The 22,056-nt window shown below is 55.8% G+C and overlaps 2 protein-coding genes across 2 annotated transcripts; both read right to left on the reverse strand.

The window, feature by feature from the left end:
- Positions 1 to 10,072: 10,072 nt before the first annotated feature.
- Positions 10,073 to 11,128, reverse strand: LOC104378134 (P2Y purinoceptor 1-like). Its single transcript, XM_009985063.2, has one exon. It carries the CDS (start codon positions 11,126 to 11,128, stop codon positions 10,073 to 10,075), a length of 1,056 nt encoding a protein of 351 aa, XP_009983365.2.
- A 4,974-nt stretch (positions 11,129 to 16,102) lies between these two features.
- CCN5 (cellular communication network factor 5) lies at positions 16,103 to 20,506 on the reverse strand. The gene is made up of 5 exons (XM_086623056.1): positions 20,447 to 20,506; positions 17,902 to 18,118; positions 17,060 to 17,311; positions 16,674 to 16,867; positions 16,103 to 16,126 (listed from the first exon to the last, which is right to left on the reverse strand). The coding sequence occupies exons 1-5, from the start codon at positions 20,504 to 20,506 to the stop codon at positions 16,103 to 16,105; spliced, it is 747 nt and encodes a 248-aa protein (XP_086479182.1).
- Between the last annotated feature and the right edge of the window lie 1,550 nt (positions 20,507 to 22,056).

The following is a 22,056-nucleotide window of genomic DNA, read 5'->3' on the forward strand; positions in this document are numbered from 1 at the left end:
ACATTACTAATTCCAGTCTGATGGGGAATTTATTCAAAAGCTTTTCCAGTTTTAATGGATTGAAATAAGCAAAGCTGCTTAACCGTCTCAGAAGAAAGACGCTAAATAGGGACCAGCAGTGTGGGTCTGTTTGAGTCGGTCCCGCAGCCCAACGTACGTGGGGAGAGGTGGGAGCATCCCACCAGCTTTGCTCAAGCTGCTTTGGACATCGATGCTGCCCCGTCTGCGCTGCCCTGGGCCGGCGTCTCCTGCTCCCCCAGCAAAGGGGTCAATGTTAGTGGGATGTGTGGTACCAGCTGCCATCGCACCTCCAGCTGCGCTGCCCACCTACCCACGAGTGGCAGCCAGGGCCAGGGACGGGGTTTTGGCAGGTGTCAGCCCCCTCCCCAGGTTTCGGCCACAAGGTGCTCCAGCTCTCTGGGAGCTCGGGGACCACCCTGATGTGCTCTGGTTCTTTCAATTATTTTTAGAGAACAAATAGATGTTTTCTTTTGCTTTAGAAAAAGCATCAGCTATTCTGGCTTTAATGCCATTTAATACCGAGATTATAGCCTCGCAATGCCACAGGATATTTTTAAAGCAATGGATTAGTTCATTTCTAAAAAGGATTAGATACTGAGATATGAGTAACAACCAGCTGGAGCTGCCCAGATGAGAACGGGACTCCAAGCACTGCCCTGCTGTCCCAGGCAAGGTGGCACGGTGAGCCGGGCACAGGGAGCGATCCCTCCTCCCCGTGTGAGGGGCTGCAGCGATGTCCTCTTCTGCGGGCACAGTCCCTGACCGCATCCAGGCTGAACGTAGCAGTGTTTGCTTCTGCCCCATGACTCCATAAATCTTCCTGTAAAATACCTTCCTGCTAGCCAGAGCTAACTTGCCTCTGTCCTACAGGCCACTCTCAGGGTTACCGGAGGCTCAGGAACCTCATGGCTTTCTCTCGGCTTTGGGATGTCCCCGCTGCCTCCCTCCCCGACTCTTTGTGGCTCGGATGGCTGCAGGCGCTTCGCCGTAATCTGGAAACTCAGTGAGGGAATTAATGAAGTGTTGGATATAAACTGGCTGCAAATGCAGACTCCCTCTGCGTGGTCACCATGGATGTGGCTTGCAGGTTTCAGACCCCAGGGCCGGTGGCCGCAGCCCCACATATGACTGTCTTCGACCACCTCGCCATGCTGAACCTCAGCTGTGCCTCCTTCCGATCGCCCCAGCCCGTTAGTGAGCCTTCCTCCATCACCCTTCCTACTCAAAATGGGTCCTGCAAGGGGCCACACAGCCCCATCCTCCCCACCCCTGCTACACCCGGGAGCTGGATCCGCTGGTGCTTGTACATGAAGCTGACCTGGGCTGGAAATGCTGACAGTGCTCTTGACAGTTTATAGTCACAAACTCTATTTTCAGCCTAATAAGTTTTTTATAAGCTTGGAAAGCTGTCAGTTGAACATCAGCCAGGCACAAAGTACCTACCATAAACTGCCTGGACCGCAACCAAACGGGAAAGGTGCTGCTCTGCTGTAGCAAGTTCTTGATCTCAGCTGCTTTAGTTGGTTCGTTTATTTGGTTTGAGGATCTTGGCTTTAATGATAAAATAATGATGCCCCTTCTTGCTAATTTGTGGAAATATTTGCTGAGAGCCTGTTAAATCGGAGCTGGCAACCAGTTTGGGTAGGGGCTCGGAGGTGGGAGGCTCCATGGTGCTGCTGACGATGCTGGGGTGGGTTGGTCCTTGCGAGGAGCCACTGGACCCCAGTGACGAAGAAGAGAGGCTTTGGGAACATGTCTGGAGAAGGATCCCACTCCTTGGGAAGATTAATCTGGAGATGAGCTGCCATGGCCACGACCGCAGACTCACCATAGAAACACGGCCACGTCAAACCCTTGGCCAAATGGGGAGCAGGGCCTGATCCTGAGCGTGCCTCTGCTCCTCCCGCAGCAGCGTCGCAATGCTATAAATGTCTTTGCTGCATCACAGCCCGCGGGGCTGCCAGGAAGGCCAAGGGTGGGGGGCCAAAGGGTCTGGGAATGAATTGCAAATATGTGAGGCTCTTTCGGAGGGTGCCCCGCTGACAGCTTCTCCCCTGTACTGCAAGGCAGCCCCTGCCATGGTGGCACTGCACTGCAGGGACAAGAAAGGTCCTGAACCACTGCAGGGTTCCTGTAGAACACCCTGGGTGAACCCATGGGCTCTGGCATGCTGCATGGCACATCATAAGCCACGTGGCACCCGGTGAGCGCCACAGCCCCTGCTGGGAGCCCTGCAGGTAGCTTCAGGGCCAAAGGTGTCTGCCCACATGGCTGGTCCATTAACTGGGTCCCTGGGTCCCATGACATCGGCCTTCCCATGGGAGAGCCGCCGGGCAGTGGGTGCCACTGCTGGCACCACAGGCTGGGGCAGGAGGCAGCTGCCACAGGATCCCAGCTCCAGCAGCACGTGTGCTGCCTGCCTGGGTGTGCTTGAGGGAGGATCAGTGGCTCCTGTCCCACCAGCGAGCTGAGCTGTGCTGTGGGTGAGATTTGGCCGGGGCGGTGACCTCGTGGCGCGGGAGCTGCGGCAGCCCTGTCTGCCGGCCCAGGGCTGCGCTTCCCAGGCAGAGAGAGAGTTTACAGCAAACGGCTGGTGTCAATGCTAAAAATAACCCGGTACAAAACAAATCAGCCCCAGCACTTCAACTGGGGAAAAGTGCATTTATTAGTAAAACTCAAGATGTCCTTTCCTGTTCTGTCTCTGAAGCTCAGGGAACTGGTGCTGAGATGCTGACGGAGCTCCTCGGCCAGGCACCAACTTATTTCGATGCAGTGTTGGATTCCACCAAGATGCATTTTTCTTTCGCTGCTAGCGATGCTCCGCAGGCTGGTCCCAGCCACCAGACTCCACTGGCCAGGAGCAGCTCCGGCTTTGGGGCCGCGAGCGATTTCCCAGCTGAGGGAGCTGTGAGCTGCCCTGTGAAAACGCTCCCAGCTGTGCCCACGCTTCAGAGCGCAGCACGTTCCTGGTGGGGACTGAATATAACGAAAGGAAAATATTTGTTTTCTCTTGCGGTGAAAGCACCATGTTGGGGACCTATTTCTTCCTCCACTTCAAAACTGCAGGTTTTACCGGGTCTTGTTTATAGGCAGAGATTTTCCAGCTGCCTCTCTCCAGGCTTTTCTCTGGAAATATTAATTGGGGAGATGAGAAAGATCCTCTCTGAATTGCAAATGCAAAGACGTTCCTGCGTGCGCCTGGCCCAGCTGTTAGTGCCCTGCTCCAGCCCTGGGCCGTCCTTCCCAGGCACGCTCAGGGCTGTGTGGTGTCCCTAGGGCAGAGTAGACGGCGGCACAGGAACCGCAGCTGTTCCGGGCATCAGGACAACAGACCTGCCATGAATCAGTTATAGGGAATCAAATTAACACTAGTTTTTTTCTGGAGGCAGGCAAACCACCTGAGCTAAATGGGAAAATAAACTGGAGGCTTCTCTGAGTTCTGAAATATTTAGTTAACTTTTCGGTCCTTTGTCTGAGTGTCTCAGGGTGGGAGCTGAGGTGCTGAGCAATGACAGGAGATGGTGCTCATCTGGGTAGCCCCCCAGGGCACCTCCACACAGGGCCAGGCGACAGTCTCAGGGCATGGCTGATTTTGGGTTTCTGGCTTGAGAACCACATGTGAATGGTTCTCTTCCTGCAGAAAGATTGAGAGCTGCTGGCCATCCCCCAGCCTGGGATTTGCAGGTGCTGATGTGACTACAAGTCCATCACTCATCCTGGGCTGTGTCTTTGGGAGGGAACACTGCCTGTGCTCCCAGGCTGTCTGCTACTTGGGTTCATCCATGAACCACCTTCTGCTCCTCACCCATGTGGCACTGGAAAGAAAAATAAACCTTCCTCTTGCCTTCTGTGCTGATGAATTTGCTCCCGTTGGGGCTAATCAGAGCTCCTGGAGGTAAATCTGGGGATGAGGAGTTATGAAATGGAGACCTGGCAAGGACCGGGAAGAGGAACTGACCCACCCAGACACTGCTTCCTCCACCACCAGCTGCAGTCACAAAATCCAGCCATGGAGAGGTGGCTCATGCTCCCTGTGGACAGGTGGGTTAAACCACAGACTTCTCCCTAATATTTCGGTTGGATATGTTGGAGATGTTGAAAATCCGCCTGGATGCATTCTTGTGTGATGTGATCTACATGGCCCTGCTCCGGCAGGGGGACTGGACTAGATGATCCTTTGAGGTCCCTTCCAATCCCTAACATTCTGTGACTCTGTGATTCTGTGATATTGCAGACCCGCTGGGGTTTTGGACAGCCCCAGGCACCCAGATGAGCTGCATCCCAAGGGCTCTCTGTGTCCCCGGCCCCTCTGGGCTCTCAGCATGGCACTGTGTTGCCATCCTAGCATTGCACACTCATTTATAGGGTGATTTTTGCCTTCAGAGCCAAATAATGCTTCATTCAGTGAGAGCACTGGCTCTTGGCATCACCAGCACCCAACCTACCCCTGAGCTCTCCTCCGTGCCAGCAGCCTCTCATTGCCATGGGACCTTCTCACCTTGGACAGGCTGGACTGGGTGCACAGCAGTGCTGCAGGGTGCTCTGGGCTGGTCAGTGCTGGCTGGGAGCTGGAGTGTGTGGTTCTCCCCCACCTCTGCTGAGCGACACCTCTGCATCGTAGCAAAGGCAGCCAGGATGGAGCTAATCTCTCTCCTGTCCTTGGACATCCTCTGCACAGCATGGAAGCAGCCTCTCCGAGGAGGAGCTGTGGTGCTACTGAGAAGCCTGGGAGCTTTCTGATGCTCCTTAAGGTAAACTTTTTGCCCATGAGCCCAAACAAGCGGAAGAATTTCACGCTGGCTGGGCTGTGCCCTGGCATGAAGGGCTCTTCAGGGAGCTGGATCCAACCTGAGCATCTCCTGGTTGAGGCAGAGCAGAGGTGTTGGAGGAAATTCCAACTATAGCCTCCTCCCAGGTTTCTGAGAAGGCAGCACAGGGCAGGTCATGGTGCACAGAGCAGCTCTGGGGGGTTTCTTGCTGCCCTGCTCTCTATGCTGACCCCTGCCTTGAGCAACCAGCAGCACTGATGGCAAGGGGGGCTTGCTGCTGAAGGATATTTAGAGGGATGGACTGAAAAATGACACATCTCTAGTAAGTCTGGGCTCCCCGAACCCTCCAGGAGAAGTCCCTGCCTGCACGGTGCAGCCGCAGTCGCTCTGTAACGCACATACAAATGCGTGTTACAGCTGCAGGCTGCGCAGCGCTGCCGCCGGCTGCGAGTGCATTCCTCAGCGCTCGCTCTCCCCAGGTCCCACGCTACGCGGCATCACCTATTTATAACTGCATGCGCTGCAGGAGTAATATTAGACTGATGGCCTCACACAGTCCCGGTAAATGTTTTTCTATTTATGTGATTTGTTCTTCTTCACAAGCTGTTGGTCTCCCAGACGCCAAAACACTCTGCAGAGCACAGACAAATACTCAGATTTTTCTCTTTTATTAAAATCTTCACTGACTGCGCCCAGTCCCAGGTGTATTTACCATTTTTTCCCAGGTCACTTGGAGTAATTGCATCTACCATTCCTTCCCCAGTCCGATCGATATCCTTGGTACATAAGATAACCTGTCAGGTCTGTTGTCCCTGTAGCCAAAGGTACTTGAGCAATGAGATTGTTTTGCTGAAGAATTAAATGCCTCTCACTGAATCTGAGAAGCTGTGACCTTTCCTCAGTGACCCGAGTGACTCATCCCTTTTTGTGCACACACTGCACCTCCCACCACACCGTAAAGGATGCTCCACAAAGTCCCGCTGCCTGGTGCCCGGCGTAATGGGGAGCCGAGACCTGCGGGAGCCTCCTGCTCATGTTGCTTCTCCTCCAGCTTCGCGTGTGGTCTTCACAGCTCCACCCGTGTCTGGGGGCTCTCACGGTGTGGAGATGCCCTGTTTGTATGATGGGGACCCCGTGGTGCAGTGTCCCAGGGACTGGTGGGCGTTTGACCCTTCTCACCATCTCAGTCCCGCAGCAATGCCCCCGGCACCTCCAGCCCCTGTCCGAGCAGCAGCTTCTGCTCCCTTGGGCTGTGGAAATCTCTGACACAAATGCATAAGCCCGTGTTTTCAGCACAGGGCAGCCAACTTGTTTAGCAAACAGGGCTTTACTGGCCATACCAACCCCCCTGAGGTGGGGTGGGCAGCTCGGTCAGAGCTGGACTTCGTCCAGAGGCCACCTACCACACACCGTGAGCTCTGTATTCACCGGTGGGGGCAAATCCTCCTGCTCCAGTGGGCTAACGCCTCGTACCCCTGCAGCCAGCAGCTGTGAAATGAGGCCTGGCAATCATTTTGCAGAAGTGAAGAAGTCTCTGGGGCTCCTGCAGCACCCACCACTTGCATGCAGGAGCCTCTCACCCCCTCACTTTGCTGGGTCCATCTGGAAACACAAAAACCCTGGAAACACGACATGTTTAGTCTCTTTTTAGAAATCTGTGCAAAGTGAAATAAATAATTAACAGAGTTGGGGCCTGTGTGTTTAGCTGCTGCTGCTAGCGGTATTTTCTTCTTGAGGAGTGTTTTGCATGCCGAGAAAAGCAGTTTTGCATGTTAGGGAAGGAAGGTGGTTGTGCATCTGTGCATCTGTACGCGTGCCTGCTAATTCTGCCTGAACGGCTTCCTGGGTGTCAGCTCGAAAGTTCTCTTTAACATAACAAATCTTGACTATGTTTGCAACAAATCCTTAACCAACAGGGATTTATTTAATGAAGCAAGAAATGCTGCCAAATTTCCAGGCTTGATCCCAGTCCCATTAATGTCAGCAGGAAAGTTCCCACCATGTTTGTTTTGTCAGTTGGGTCTAATCTGGGTAAGGGAGTTAAAAATCTGCATTCAGGTCAGATTTGCAGACAAGTTCATTGCTCTCTTTCACTGTGCCAGAGAGTCTGTGGGAAAAGCAGATGGTACTGTGGGAAAAGCATCTTCAAGTCCAGCAACAGATAGCCAAGGGAGGGAAAGAGGAACACTCAGATCACCTTAAGCCAGAAGCTCAAAAGAGGTGAAATTAATTTATTTCTTCCTGCAGAGCCATCTCACCCCATGAGGATGTGCAGCTCGTGTAAAGGAACCTGACAGCGCTGGAAGGTCTCTGAAGCAGAGGGGAAAGGACTTCGCTCAAAGCAGCCTCTAAGCAGGTGCGTGCCGACCCGGGTGCTGAAGCAGGTCTTCTGCTCAGGTCTTCTCCCTGAGCTTGTGCCAGCCAGGAGCTGAGGCTGATGCCTGGTTCATGATGCAACCATGGCACAGCAACTCTGGTAAGCACTGACCCCCTCCTGTCAGCAGCAAACACTTTTGCACAGCCCTGCCAATGGCTGGCAGAGCTGCTGGGAGAAAGAGGAATATGGCAGCTGCCCACCTTCCCCATCCCCTCACCCACTGCTGAAACATGTGCTACGTCCTCACCTCCCCATGCCATGAGCAGGGACCGGCACAGAGCAAGAGCTGCCTATGCTGGTTGCTCCAGGGACAATCCCACCCCTGTTACCCGGGGATAAAGAGCACTGGAGGTGGTTTGAGGGGTCAGTGGTGCCCATGCATTTTGAGCAGGTCGCCAGCGGTGCCCATGCACCTGCGGTGTCCCAGTGTCCCGCAGAGAGCGGCAGCTGCTCTTTGCGAGGGAAGGAGCCTCCCTGGACGGCAAAGGCTGGAGGAAGGAGGGCTGCTCTGCTGCTCCATCACCAGTTGGGAAAGCTGGCCACACAGGCTCAAGTGCAAGTGGTTGGCCCTTAATTACATGTATAGCTAATAAAGGGAAGGAGCTCGTTTCTTCAGTTCATAAGGGCGAGCAACATTGTCCGAGAATCAAGGGGACTGCAAAGCATGAGAGACCAAAAAATCCTCCCGTATCTCAGGGCCATCATCCCAACACACAGATCCTTAATGGCTTTTGCTGATTTGACAGATGCAGGACACAGGAAAAATGACCAGATTTATGGCTGCAACTGTCCCTGGGGCTCAGAGATGCTTCTTGGGATACGGGTCTTTAAATCATCATTAACAATGACAGGAGGGGGCACTAAAGAAGACAGAGTTGGGAACAGCGGTGCTAGGGGGTAAGAGCAGAGTTTGCTGGCGCTTCCTACGCAGCGCTCCCTCCCTGGGATGCTCTGATGCCCTATTTCAATCAATCATGCCCAAAGTGGGTGCAGTGACAGGGTGCTGCAGCTCCTACGGGCTGTGGGGAGCTGAAGCCAGTGCTGTGAGGAGCTGTAGCATCTGGGATGGGATTCGTGTGTGAAGATGGAAGAGCTGGACAGCTTTCAGAGGTGTGGATATTTTTTCCTGGAGAGGAGGAGAAGAGTTCAGAGCTTTGGAGAAGCCCAGATCCGGGGAGCATGTGCAAGGAGCAGAGGCCAGATCTGATCCTAATGTCCCAAAGATTTTCCCTACTGCAGAGACAGAAGAACATCTCATTTGGGACTTTAAGCTTTGTCTTTGGGTTTCCTCTGAATGAGGTGAGCACTGAGCAGACTCCGAGGACCTACCTTATGCACGCCCGGCCCAGCGCCGCTCTCCCACGGCTGCCTGAGGTCTCGCTGTGCGGACAGGCAGCGCTCCCGGCAGCTCCCCGTCTGCAGAGCCCTGGGAAACTCATCACGACTCCCTGCAGCAGGGAGGCCCCTGCTCCAGCCCGCGGGCCAGCTGGCTCCTGTGTTCCTGTAAAGTTTTAAAGGAAGCCGGACGACTCAGGACTGAAAGCGTTAGGTGTTTATTTGCACTTTAGACATGTCAGCTCTGCCTGACAGCCAGCCACGGCGCTCTCCGCGCAGCAGCAGAGGTGGGTTCGTGCGAGGAGCAGCTGCCCGTGATAAACATCAGGCTTTGGTTCAAAGAGCGCAGCGTCCACGGGTCGGCACTTTCCCAGAACGGGCTGATTTTAACTCACGATCCACTTCCTTCAGCTGAGCTGCGAGATCTGCTGATGCAAGTCACGTTGCTGCTCTCACAAGGTCCAAAACGTTCCAGCTGTTCATGGTGGGGATCACCAAGAGCAAAAACCAAAATGCCCCGTGGGAGCCTCCGCTCCCCCCGAAGCAGAGATCCCTACAGCCCCCCGGCAGCGGCAGACGGACTGCCCTCGCCATCGGATCTTGCCTTCACAAGCTTTCAAACCAGCATTGCTTCTCGTTTCACATGTCTAACTTTCAATAGACATGTCCGATCCCCTCGTGAGGCTGGATGCAGGAGTGAGACACAGACACTGACCTGAAGATTTCAAAATTGTCCTGGACTTTGCCTGCTGAAAGCAGCGGTTCAGGCTGCTGCAGTTGTTCACCTTGCAAAAAAAATACCCACTCCAACCAACAGCCTCCAGAAACTTTAAAATGCCAATTTGTTGTTACCTGCTGTATGCTCTTCCAGAAGAGAGTGAGTAATGCTAAAATTCTTTTTTCTTCTGCAAAGGAGGTGGGACAGCAGAGGATAACACAGATCCTGAAGCAGCTCAGTCACCCAGGAACAATTAACCTAGGGACTGACACAGCTTAGTCATATATTTAAAACCTGATATTTTTACGAGTATTTCCATTTCTAAAGCACTTCCGTCCCCCCAGCAAAAATTCCCCCACTCAGCTGTCCTGCAACGCAGGTAGTTAATCACCGGTGCCCTCTCCTTAGGTGAAGGAGGGAATCCTGTCTCAAACCCATGTCTGTAGGGGAGAGGGGATGGAGCAGGGGGCACAAGGCATTGTTCACCCCCATCCCTCACTCCCTGAGGAGCTCGATGAGCTGTGGGGGAGCCGGGAGATGTTAACCAGCTCTGAGCGTTGCACTGGAGGCTGGACTGAAACATACTTTAGGACTGGAATAAACACAATGTTCATCTCTTTCCATCTCCAGGCGTACTGTAGGCAAATTGGGTTGAGTACCTTTGCTCTAAAACCTGGTCCCGGTTTGCTCTCTGGTGCTGGCCGTCCTGTCTATCCCTGTGTGAGGCTGGAGCCAGGGATGTTGCTGTCACCATCTCTCTGCAAAGCAGGCGTCAAGGTGCAGGGGCTGCTCCTGAGAAGGGGCCAAGCGCAAACTGAAGCGGTGCATCCTTTGGAGGGGGTGCTGGGTGCCTCAGAGCTCATCAGAAGCCTCCTCCTCACAGAGAATGATGCTCGTCTTCTTCTCATCCGCCTGGCAAGAAGTTCTCCCCCTCAAGGTGGACCCCAGGGACTGGCTGGCTCTTTGGCGGATGATCCTCATGCGTGACAGGCAGTCTTCGCTGGTCATCACGTAGAGCAGGGGGTTGAGGGCGCTGTTGAAGCTGGCCAGGCCCCGGGTCACCTGGTAGGAAACGTAGATGTTCTTTGAAGCCTGCATGCAGGACCCTTGCAGCTGCCAGCCTCGAGACAACAAGTTGAGGTTTCTGAAGATGTGGTAGGGGAGGAAGCAGATGGAGAAGAGGACCATCACAAGAATCACCAGTCTGATGCTTCTTCTCCTGAGGCTGAGGTCCACAGTGTCGTTCCTGCAGAGCACCACCACCACGTGGCAGTAGCACCCGATGATGATGAGGAACGGGATGACGAACCCAGTCACGGTGATGGCCACAGTGTACGGCAAGTAAGCGCCCAGGTTCTCATGCCTTGTTGTGTCGTGGCACCGCGTCCCCGTGTTGTCCATCTTGCTGAAGGCGAAATCGGGAGCTACCTGTGCGATGACCCACACCCAGACGGTCGCGCTGAGCCATGCCGAAGAGCTTGCTCCCTGGCACCTGCCCCGTGCCTTCAGTGGGTGCACGATGCCCAGGTATCGGTGGACGCTGATGCAGGTGAGGAAGCCGATGCTGGCATAGAGGTTGAGGTGGAAGAGGCCCCGGGTGATCCGGCACCAGCCGTGCCCGAAGAGCCACTCTCTGCCCCGCAGGTAGTAGCTGACGAGGAAGGGCAGCGTGCTGACATACAGCAGGTCGGCCAGGCTCAGGTTGCCCACCAGCAGGCTGAGGGCATGGCGGGCACGCTGCCGGTGCCCAGTGCAGAGGTGCCACAGCCCTAGCCCATTCCCCACCAGCCCCAGGGGGATGACTGCCAGGTAGACGATGGGCAAGAAACGCTGGGCGAAGCTGGCATCCACGGGGCACAGTGCCCTGCTGTCGTTGCCGGGCCATGTGGCGAGAGCCTCCGTGGCCATTGGGTGCTGCGGCAGCCCTGCAGAGTGAGGTGGCCGCTTCCGTGAGCGGTGCCGGTGGTGGCAGGGCTCAGTGGTGCCGGTGCTGGGCGAAGCGGTGCCTGTTGCCGCGGCAGGAGTGCGGCAGCACTGAAGCCAGCCCTGGGAGCACGGTGTTCCCTGGTGCAGGCTGCAGCTGCCTTCACCTCCGCGCTCCTGCCGAGCTCCACTCGGTGGGTTTGGGAGCCCGGAGCACGGGGAGGATGTGGCAAGGGCCACCTCAACAGAAAGCCTCGGTGGCTGGTGGCTTCCGCCGCTCGCTCAGCGCCTCCCACCAGCCCACTTGAGATATTTTGAGCCAGGCGCCAGGGACGCGCAGAGCCCCAGCTATTTCGGACGCCGTGCGTGCTTGGAGGGATCGGGAGGAAGGGAACGGGGAGGCGGGAGCGGTGACGCGGGTGGGAGATGTCTGACAACACGGGCCGAGGGTCTCAGCCTGCTTCTTTTCTGTCCCACTCGAGGTGAGGAGAAACCTGCCATCCTTCCAGAGCCGGGGCTGGAAGCTCCGCATTCCCGCTTTCTCCTGCCCCCACTGCTCAGACCGTGCTGTCCTTCCAGAGGCGCTAGGAGCAGGGTAAAGCAAAGACCAGCAGCTTTCCCTGGGGCTCACACTGCCAGCCCCCCCCCAGCAGGCAGCCGCTGCTGCGGGCAGTGCCAGCAGGCACAGGAGTGCCAGGCTGCCAGCCGAACCGCTGCACCTTCTCTACAGCGCACAGCAACCTCCTGCTCTCGCTGCTTCCTCCTATATCCCTCCCCAAATACAAAAATCCTCTCCCTCGATCCCTTCTTTGAGCAGTTTTGACCTATGCGGAGAGGAAACGTGAGACAGGCTGTGACCTTCCTCTGCTGCCTTCCCTGTGCCAGGGGACATCGTGCAGAGGGCACCCAGATGCTGTGAGGTTGGGGCAGGGGCTAAAAGCAGTGACCCCGAAGAGGATGCCCAAGGAAAGGCAGCCCCTGTGTGCATTGCTGAGCAGCTGCTGCCGCGTGAACCAGGCCAGAAATAACTTGTCTCCAGGCGCAGGAGTAAACAGGCAATCAGGAGGGAGAGGGTTTATTATGACAAGCCACAGCAAAATGACCTTGGCAAAACAACTTCAGGTGAAGGGCTGGGTCCAGGAAGAGCCACGGCCACCTGCTTTCCAGGAACTTAATCTAGGGCAGGGGTGGGAAGAGGCTGGTATCTCGTTTGCCAGCGGGGAAGGAACATGGTGTGAGCCCTGCCGAGCTGTCCTGGCTGCCCTTCCCTCCGTGGGAGCAGCTGAGCGTCTCTGCTGGAGCATACTTGGGCATGGCAGGTCGGGGCCAGGCTAGGGAAGCCTAGGATGTGGGGTGGTGGTAGCTGCTTGTTGTGAGTCTCCATGTGCTGATTCCAAAAGTGCTTGCTGGAAAAGCTAAGCAATGAGAAATGCTGTGTGTTATTTCCTGCCTGCATGATAAATCTACCCACAACAGGCGTGCCCCGAGGGGTGAAACTTAAAAGCTGTTACCATGGGGTAAGGATGTGGTTTTTCTGAGGTTTGCAGAGCCTCTGGTGGGTCTGTGCTTCTGGACTAGCAGAGGAGGGGTGCAGGGGTGTTGAGCCCTCAGGAAAGCAGTCCTGTATGCTGCCCTGCTCCTGCCCCCTTCGCCTCCCTGGCTTCAGCTGCTCCTGCAGCCGGCAGTTGGGGTGGAACTTGCAGAGCAACTTTATGGAGGTGCAGCAGTGCAGTGAGATGAGAGGAACAAGCTGAGAGTGGTCCTCTTTGTCCCAGAGCATCAACCATTGCGGAAACTGAGGCAGAGACAGCAGCTGCCTGGGAGGGCTGCTGTAACCATGGGAAGGCTCACAAGCTGCTCTCGGCACTGTGGGCAAAGCTTTGTCCCCAAAACAAAGGCTTGGGGCTGAGTGCCTCCTGCTACAGGAAGGGAGGAGTGGGACAGGGCAGGGGCACCAGTGCAAACACGGAGCCCTCCACATCTCCTGCTCCCTGGACCTACTGGAGGCATGCACGCAGCGGCACGGCTTCTCTCTCACGCGTGCCTCGTGTTTAGGGTGTTTGCTTGACCCACAATTTCACTCACAACAGAGGTGCTACCGCCCAGCTCTGCCTGAGCATCCCCTATCAGGACGCTCCCGTCCGGTACCCGGCTCCGGCACACGGCAGCGATGCTGCTGCCAGCACGTCCAGGGCAGTGCAAGAGCACAGGGCTGGGATGGCTCCTGCAGGTAGCAAACACATGATGGGCTTTCAGGCAACTGATTCAAGGCTCTTCACCAACAGCAAAAAAAAAAAAGGACCTTGATCTCCCTGTTTTACTGAGCACTGCACTCCCCTGCTCAGGGAGGTCTCGGCAAACGTTTAGCTTTACTGAGGGGCTCATCCAGCCCTTTCTCAGCCAACTCCATGCATTGGAAAATCATCAGTCAGGAGAATGACTTGGAAAAAAATTTCTGATGCACATCGCTTACTCACGGAGTAGCGCAGTTTCTCCTTGAGCTGCTGCGTGTGCTTGCGCCGAAATGAGCTGCGATCTGTTGCTCACCGCGGATTCAGGAACGTGATTGTGAAATCACATGCCATTTACGTGTGTGCGGATGTGGCAGTGTGCCTTGAGGACAAGGGTGAGTTGTCTTCTGGTTTTGGGGTTTCTTTTATCTTTACAGGTGACCATAATCATCTGTGGATGACAGAGTATTTATCTACTGCCCCACAAGTGCTGGCAAAGCCCCAGACCTGCTGCGTCACGGGCTGCAATAAATGCGATCCTCAAATAACTACATGTTTCCAGGGTAGCAGGGCTTTAGAGGGAACAGCAAATATTGTGAGACTGGCAATCAAATTGCAAGGGTTGATTTCCCTGTATTCTTAGGGAAAAATAGCTCTGATTTATTTGGATTCGTTAATTCATTATTTAGATGTTTTCTGCTTAGTGAATCAGGGAGAAATGACATCTTGCAGAAAAAAAAAAAGAAAATTACAGCAGAGGTGTGTTGAGTCATTTCTGCTTGAGATGAGAATTACAGGTTGCTGCTTAAAAAAATGACCTTTTGATTTTTGCCATCACCCAGAGGTGGCTGGGCAGGGATCTGGGAGGGGGTGACAGCCCCGGCAGCACTCCCTGCTGACAGCTCACCCAGCCTTGGTGGCCGTGTCCCAACATGCTCAAGCAAGAATTGGCTTAAAAGCAGGATTTTTAGTGCACAGAATGTGCCTTATCCATGTCAATCGAGGAACATTGTGGTTTTAAAGTCTTCAGGAGCCTTGTGTCACCCCTTTTTTTTTGGCACGGACATTGCAGAGGTGAAAAAAGTCAACACAAGCTGCAGACCGGGCCGTGTTCCTTCTATGGCTTGCTGCCTGCCAGAGGTTCACCGCCTACCCCGTATCAAACTGAATTAATGATTGGTATCGGGGCAGAGCACCAGATGATGGCAGTAAATAATTCTCTTTGTAAGCAATGTTTTACCACATGAGCAGTGAGGTTTTCTTTTTTTTTTCCTTTTCTGCCCCCCAAGAGGTGACTGAAAAGAATCCTTGACTTCACTTTTATTTTCAGCCCTTGCACAGATGGAGCACACAGCTGGATAAAAGCAAAGGGGCAGAATTTAATCCAGGATAATATACTGTATATAGTACTTTGATTCACTTTTTTTTTTCTTTTCTTATTCTGTTTTAAGCAGCCTGAATCAAGGTGCCTCCAGGCTGCCACGTCCTGGGTCAGCCCTTTCCAGCAGCAGCCGAGCTGGCCGTGAGCGGCAGCGCTCCCGAGGGCACACCGGAGCCGGGTTCACCCCACAAAGACGGGCCCAGACAAGCTCCACAACTAGACGAATGCATCTTTATTTTCAATTCCACAAATACACATCTGAACTGTCCAGATCTGGCCCGGACATGTCACCTAAACCGCTGCTCTTTTCCAGCTGCCCTTCTCGCTTCGCCGCGGGACGCGCGTTCCCTCTGCACACTTGTGCGAGGCCGTTAGAGGGCATTTGGGTTTCGTTTTTCCATCGCCCAGAAGGATGATCGCTGTGAGAAAGTAAAGGCAGAGCCGCCGAGCAGCTCTCCCGCGCCGACTCTCGCGTAGCTGGAGCAGCTCCAGCCCGTCGGGAGACGGCCCCGACTCATCTTTGCGATTTGTTTTCTCTTTTTCCTGCTTTTCTTTCGGCCTTGGCTGGCGGGGTATGTGCTTGGATGGCAGGCGGTATGTCTGGTGCTGCGGAGCGGTGTCTCCTGCGTCTGAGCTCCTCGCTCGCCGAAGCCCTGCCAAACCGCCAGCACTTTGGAGAGGAGGAGGCCAGGCAGAGCAGGAAGGTTCGTGTTTATCCTGGAGAGATGTGGGGAAGGTGAATTAGAGCTGCCATCAGGACGACACCTCTGCCCGTGCCCAGGAAGGCAGCTGCTGGATCACGGGGTGGATATCGTGGGATGGTTGAGCTCGTGCACAGTCGAGCTTGCAGTCGTGACTTGTGGTGTGCAGCTGGTGTACCTGCTCCTTCCCCGGGGGGCCAGGGCATGAGCAGTCCCGCTGGGGATTTGGGCTTCCTGATGCTGGAGACAGTCTCCAGAGCTGTGTGCGTGATGTAGTGGAGGAGCAGCATCCCCTCTCCAAAAGCCCCACCAATCAGGGAAAGGGCCAATTCCCAGTTTCTCAGATGGATTCATGCTCATGGCAGAGTTTCCCCATTTCTCATTTCATTCAGCCTAAGAAACTCAGGGATGCTTCCCAGTAACCCTGCCTGGGGCATGGGAGTGCACAGAGGGAGAAGGTGCTGCACGACATGAGGATCTTTTTCTCTATTTCCACCCTCCTTTGCAGCCAAAGTCCACTGGTTATTCCCCAGTTTTCCAAGGGATGTGTCTTCTGTCTCCACCAAAACCACGGTGCCGTGGGCTTGTGCCAGACTCTTTGCCGGGACGAGGTATTGGCTCCGGGATGCGACCAGGGCGGGCATGGCTACAAACGACCTCCTCTTCCCCTCTGGAAAGGCAAAGCGGAGAGTGACAGAGAGATGAAGCGGGGTGGTGGCCTGTCCCCCACATCTAGGGAGCAGGGGCATGTGGCAGTGTGGGTGCCTGGCCCTGGGAGGTGCCAGCTGCATCAAGCAAGGCAGTTTGCACCGTGTCCGCACTTGTGCTGTGCCAGGCTAACTAAAGGGGTGGCAGAGCCGTGCCCCTTCGGTGTACCTGGGGAGCCAGGCAGGAACTGCAGATGCATCTCCAGCCATAGGGGCAGGTCGAGCCCACCTGTGTGGCTCAGGGTTATGTGGGATCCACGGTGCTCGTGGATTCAGACATCCAGAGACCTCAAAATTCAGGTCTGCCCCTGCCGTCAGATACCTGTTTCCCAAGCACAGTTTCAGGAGATGGTTAATCAGTCCCTGAGACACCGTCAGCTCATGGCTGGGGAGGGGTGATGGGGTGCCCACTGGTAATCGGGGGTCCCATGGCTCATGTTGGCTGACATTTCCCTTTCTTGGTCAAACCTATTGCCCAGAGGCCCTGGCTTCACTGGGGCCCTCACTTACCGCTGGGGATGCCGCCGGCAGAGCCGGGCAGGGTCTGGCCATGCAGAGCCGCCGCTGAGTCTCCAGCCTGCAGTAGCGGTTCTGGTTGGAGACACGGGTAGCAAAGCCCACGCCGCAGGTGACCGAGCAGGCGCTCCACTCCGTGCCCCACTCCTGGCAGTGGTATGGCAGCAGCGGGGACACTGCCCTGGGAGCTGGATGAAAACATGGGTGGTAAAAAGGGTGGTTGGAGCCAGGCTCTGTGCAGTGTGCCCTTTGGGTGCTGCGGGCATAGCCCTGCATGGAGGGGAAATGAGGTGTGTCCTACTGATGTCATGGTGTGGGGTAAGGGACTATCTCCAGAGACCTGCATGGGCATCCTCTCGCTGGCATGTCCTGAGTCTTACCTGCCCCAGCATCCTGGAGGAGGTGCCGGTCCCGGGCTTCGCAGATCCACTCTGGGCAGCACTTCCCCGGAACCTCCACACGCCGTGGGTAGGGGCAGTCCGGGGTGGGCAGCCGGACATCCTCCTGGCAGAGCGGGATGCAGGTGAAGCCCCCGTCCAGGCAGCGACACTGGAGTTTGCAGCTGGGCTGGAAAACCTCCCCGTCTCGATAGACTTGGCCGTTCGCCTCGCAGCCCTCCTCGCTGTCTTCAACTGCGAGCAACAGCCGAGGAGCACGTTAGGGATGAAGTGACAGAGATGTGGATGGCAGAGGGGGCTGCCAGGGGGCTGGCATGAAGGGACTGAACTGGGGGCCACAGAAGAGGTGCGTGGGGCAGACATGGGTTTGCAGCAGCATGCGCATCACCCAACCTCCTCCTCTTCCCTACCTCCTCTCATCCCTCTATTTTCAAAACAGCAGCTCACCAGCTGGTGAGAAGGCTCTGACCCTGCCTTTCAGCATTTTCAGGCTAGAAGTTTCTCTGAAATTTCTCTGCAGGAGCCCCAGGCTCCAGCGCCAGCAGAGTGACTGCAACATCTTCAGGACCCCTGTGTCCATCCCCACTTGAACCACCCAAAACCCCAGTTGGCAAACGCCACGAGAGCTGGCTGGAGCTGCAGCTCAGCCCAGCGGCCAAGCCGCGTGCATCAGCCTCAGTTAAGCTGCTTTCGGAGCCTTAACAGCTTCCCTGAAAGCGGTGAGGGATGCCTGGAGCCGGCCGGGGCCCTGGCCCGAGCTGGGGTGGATGCTGGGCTTGGGGCACGGGGCATCCCCGGTGGGGAGCGGGCGCCCCTGTGCTCACAGTTGCAGGTGGCTCCTGTCCCCGTGGGCACCGCGCTGTAGTCACAGACGAGGCCCTGGCTCTGGTCGCAGACGTGGAGGAAGTCGCAGGGCTCTCCCAGGCGCCGGGCACAGATCTTACAGCAGCCGCAGCCGTCCAGGACCAGGGGGGACCCGCGGGGACAGCGGGGTGGCACCCAGGGGCAGTAGCATGGTCTCCGGCACAGCTGGGCACACACCTGCGGAGGCAAAGCCATCGCTGATTCACTACAGGTTGTTTTTTGGCTAATGGCTGCTATTTCGCTGGGATGGCCAGGTAATCCTCTCAGTCATGGGGGCAGATTTTCAGTGGAAGGAGGCTCTGAAAATCCATGGGAATACAGCAAAGCAGCCTGGAAAGCTATTGTCCTTTACAGGCACAGTGTGATGGGCACCCATGGAAACCAGGGAGAATCAGGGATGCTCAGCACTCCACAGGATGGGAACTTAAACGCGCTGCTGCTCTGAATACAAAGGAGGAGGATGGAGCAGCAAAGGGACTGTCCCAGGTAGTGGTGGGCATTTAAGGGGACTGGCAGCCGCACACTGCCCTGCACGGCCTGGTGGGAGGGAGGGAAGGGGAAGCAGCCAGTTCCCGCCGCCAGCTGCTGGGGCAGCACGTTGTGCCCAGCTGCAGATGTGGCTTCGCAGGGGCTGAACACACCTGGTGAGGGCACAGCACCTCACTCTGAAAAGTCTGAACAGCTCTCGTCCGTGCCAAGAAATGGGACATGGCATTGGCAGGGGGAAAACTGCAGCAAAACGACCCTCCTTGCTTCCCTTCCCCATCCAGCTGCCTCCACTGCCTGCCCCCAGCTGCAGCATCCCCTGCCTGACCCGCTGCACAGGGAGCCCGGAGATGGGCACATTTTCGAGAACTGGGAGCTATGTTTCCCCTCCCAGTTAGACTGAGCGATGACTCTGGCAGGGCTGCACACTGCAGCCCGTTGCCTGCTCAGCTGGCTGTTTGCCAGGGCTGTGCCCACAGCAGTTTGCCCCGGCTGATTTTGCTTGCACAATTACCCTGGCACAAACAGCCTTTGGAGGCAGCGCTCGTGCCGCCGTCATGCCATATCCAATGGGGCTGTTGCATACAGGGCGCGAAGCCAAGTGATTTGGCTCTGCGGTTGGGAGGTGAGTTCTTTGCCAGCACTGGCCCGACAGTGCGCACACACGTGTGAGCCCCAGCACGGTGATGCAGGCAGCACTTCAGCAAATGGGCAACCAAAATATTCAGGCCTGTGCTGGTCCAGACACTGGTGTGTCTGCTGAGACTGCTGAGAGATTGATGGAGAGTTGGACCATGTAGATTTTAGATACCATTTTTCTTTCTCTTAGTTTCTCCCAGTAGCACCAGGTCTGACCTGACCAGTCAGAGGTGATGGGTACTGGTGTGCTATCTGTTCTCCATTTGCAGCAGCTTAGATGTTTTTGATGGGCCTGTAGAAATGTCAGTGCCAGGAGATAAAATATATCCAAAATGGGCTGGGCAATCTGAGTCTTGCTCCGGTTTTATCAATAAGCAGCATTATTCGTGTGGCAGAAGCAAAGGGAGACCCACGGTAGGGACCGAAGGACTGGCTGCGGTGGCCAGATTTGGGCTGGAGGCACAAGGGCCCTGGATGATTCTCCAGGCACTCATGAGTGTCTGGGGCACGAGTCATTTCTCCATCACAGCCAAGGGCGTTTTTCATCTTTCAGGAGGCTGCTATTACAAATCAGTGTTTTAGAAAGATTTGCCAAGCCAAGTCCATTAATCCATTTCCCCCTGCTCCTTGTAATTAACTTGTCTTTAGATGACAACGTGGCTCCTATCAGAGGTTTAACTGTCTGGGAAAGGAGTCAAACAGGCACGACACTGCCATGACATCCCTGCCTGCAGAAGGTCTGCCTTGGGATCCCAGCAGCAATTAGAAGAACTTGGAGCTGAGAGACCCCAAACTTTTCAACTTTCCTGTTCTCTGCACAGGCAACTATTTTTGCACAGCATCCAAGAGGGGAAAAAAAATACACAACAGAAACACTACAACAACCCAAATGCTGTCAGAGGCATTGGCTTTGCATGAGCATCCCATGGCGGGGGTGGAGCTGAGTAATGCCGAGGCTGGTGCTCGCTGCTTGGCCCTCTGCCTCCGGAGCCTGGGCAGGGACCAAGGAGTCTGCAGGAGCCGCTACTGCCGAGCTGCCGCTCGCTCGCTCGCAGGGCCACGTACTGCAGCCCCGGCTGCGGGCGAGCTGCAGGGACGGGGGGAGCAAACAGAGCGCATTGCTGTCATTCCTGCGCGCTCCGTGGACTCGCACAACAGACGCTGTTGGCCCGTGGACGTTAAGACCCTGCTGCTTAATTGCAGATGTCTCTCCCAAGCATAGCTCTGGCCTCGTGGGACTGCATAAATACAGCCTGTCTGCCAGCCAGTGTTAGCCACCGGGCTCCTTGGGACACCCCAGTCCTCCTGCATCCCACTCTGCAAGAACCAGCCACTTCCCTGACTAAGGCTAAAGCCACCCCAGGGCCCCGTCTCCCTTACCTTGGAGAGGATGCAGAGGAGGGAGAGGAAGAGGAGCTGCTTCTCCAGCTGGAGCCTCATGCTGCTCTCCCCTCCGTCCCTTCAGCACATCACGCCCCAGGCAGCTGGGAGGCAGCAGCGTGTTCGCAGGTTTTAAAGCCCTGAGTAGGTCCTGCTGGTGTTTATACTCTCCCCGCTCTGATGTCACTCACAGGCTCCAATATAAACATGAGTAGGTTTGGACAAGCCTCAACGTTTTCTTTTTTTTTTTTCTCCTTTTATTTTTTTTCCAGCCCACATTCCAGCTGCCACTTCCACTCCCCTCAAGGTGGTAATGTGCTGTCCACCGAGACAGCAAGCGAAGGGAAGGGATGCTCTCCCCGGGGAGCATGAGAGGGGCCGGGGAGCCAGGCTGCTGGGGTGAACCAGCTCCTTGCTGCTAGCCGTGACTGGGAGGAAGGTCCGTGCCTCTTCCTACTGATGACGGTCTGCCCAGACAGAGCCGGAGTCTTCCTCCTGGGTTTGGAAGGGTTTAGTGGGACTGTCCCTGCTGCCACCCTGGGACATTGCCACGACCAGGCAGGAGCAGGGCACCCACCCCTACGTTTTATGCTGAGCGCAGTGCATGGCAGGCCATGGGAGAGGGATGAGCTGCCCATGCTCTGCAGAGCCCTGAAATCAAGGGCAGGATCCTGTCCCTCCATCGCTGGGGACCGTGTGTGACCTGCTTTTCATTGCCAGCAACTGGGGTGGCAGCGCTGCCAGCCGAGCTCTGCGGGCGGCAGAGGCGCGATGCCCTTCTTAGTTCCTCTGGTACAGCAAGGGCAGCAGAGGGGTTTGCTGCGGTGGTGGTGCTGCCCCAGCACCCCTGTCCTGCGTGGGGGGGAGGTTGGACACACATCGTGTTGCATTGCCTCGGGGCGGGTACGTGGTGCAGGGAGGGCTTCTGGCCTTTGCAGAAGATCTGCTGGTTTCCAACTTTGTAAACCCCGGTTCAGCTCCTGAAAAATTATGACCAGCTTAAGCCATCACAAGAACTTAAACCCCAGTTTCGAGGAAGAGGAGCAGGTGCTCAGCATTTGCCTCCCAACGCTTCACCGCTTTTCAGTCTGCCCTGGGCACCCTGGGCAAGCTTTCCTCATGGCCGCGGCATCTGGGGGCTTGAGGCTGGCTCTTAGCAAAGAAAAAGCTAAACATCTCAAGACCTCCAGGAAACTGAGCCCCATCTCCCCGTTCCCATCACCCAGATCTTATCATGAGATATAAGACGGGGGCATCACGCACAGACTCTCCATGTCTCCCAGGCACGATGAGAACTGCTGCTAAAAATCACATATTGTGATATATGTTGGCAAACATGCAGGAGGAGCTGGGTGCTGTGTAAGCAGAGCACTGAAATTATGCAGCTAGGAGTGATGATGCCCCCTCTCTCCAACTTTTTTTCCCTTCCTTTTGCTTTTGCTTTTGCAAAACAGTCCTCAGTCACCTGAGCAGCAGTCCCAACCTCAGCTCTGCTGCTTGCCATAGCCTGGGAGCCAGGGCACGGAGCAGGGAGGGCCGAGCCGGGCAGGGAGGAGTGCGCAGTCAGAGCTCTCCTGTTACCACCTGATTCTCCGCTTTGGTTTTGCTTC

The sequence above is a fragment of the Tauraco erythrolophus genome, chromosome 18 (assembly GCF_009769465.1).
Source record: "Tauraco erythrolophus isolate bTauEry1 chromosome 18, bTauEry1.pri, whole genome shotgun sequence".
Classification (NCBI taxonomy): Eukaryota; Metazoa; Chordata; class Aves; order Musophagiformes; family Musophagidae; genus Tauraco; species Tauraco erythrolophus.

Excerpts from the sequence above, each read along its gene's own strand:
- LOC104378134 (XM_009985063.2), bottom strand. The coding sequence starts at position 11,128 with ATGGCCACGGAGGCTCTCGCCACATGGCCCGGCAACGACAGCAGGGCA.
- CCN5 (XM_086623056.1), bottom strand. The coding sequence starts at position 20,506 with ATGAGGCTCCAGCTGGAGAAGCAGCTCCTCTTCCTCTCCCTCCTCTGC. Across the intron at positions 17,312-17,901 it reads GACAGGAGCCACCTGCAACT|TTGAAGACAGCGAGGAGGGC; the intron begins GTGAGCACAGGG and ends TGTTGCTCGCAG. Across the intron at positions 16,868-17,059 it reads CCTCCAGGATGCTGGGGCAG|CTCCCAGGGCAGTGTCCCCG; the intron begins GTAAGACTCAGG and ends GTTTTCATCCAG.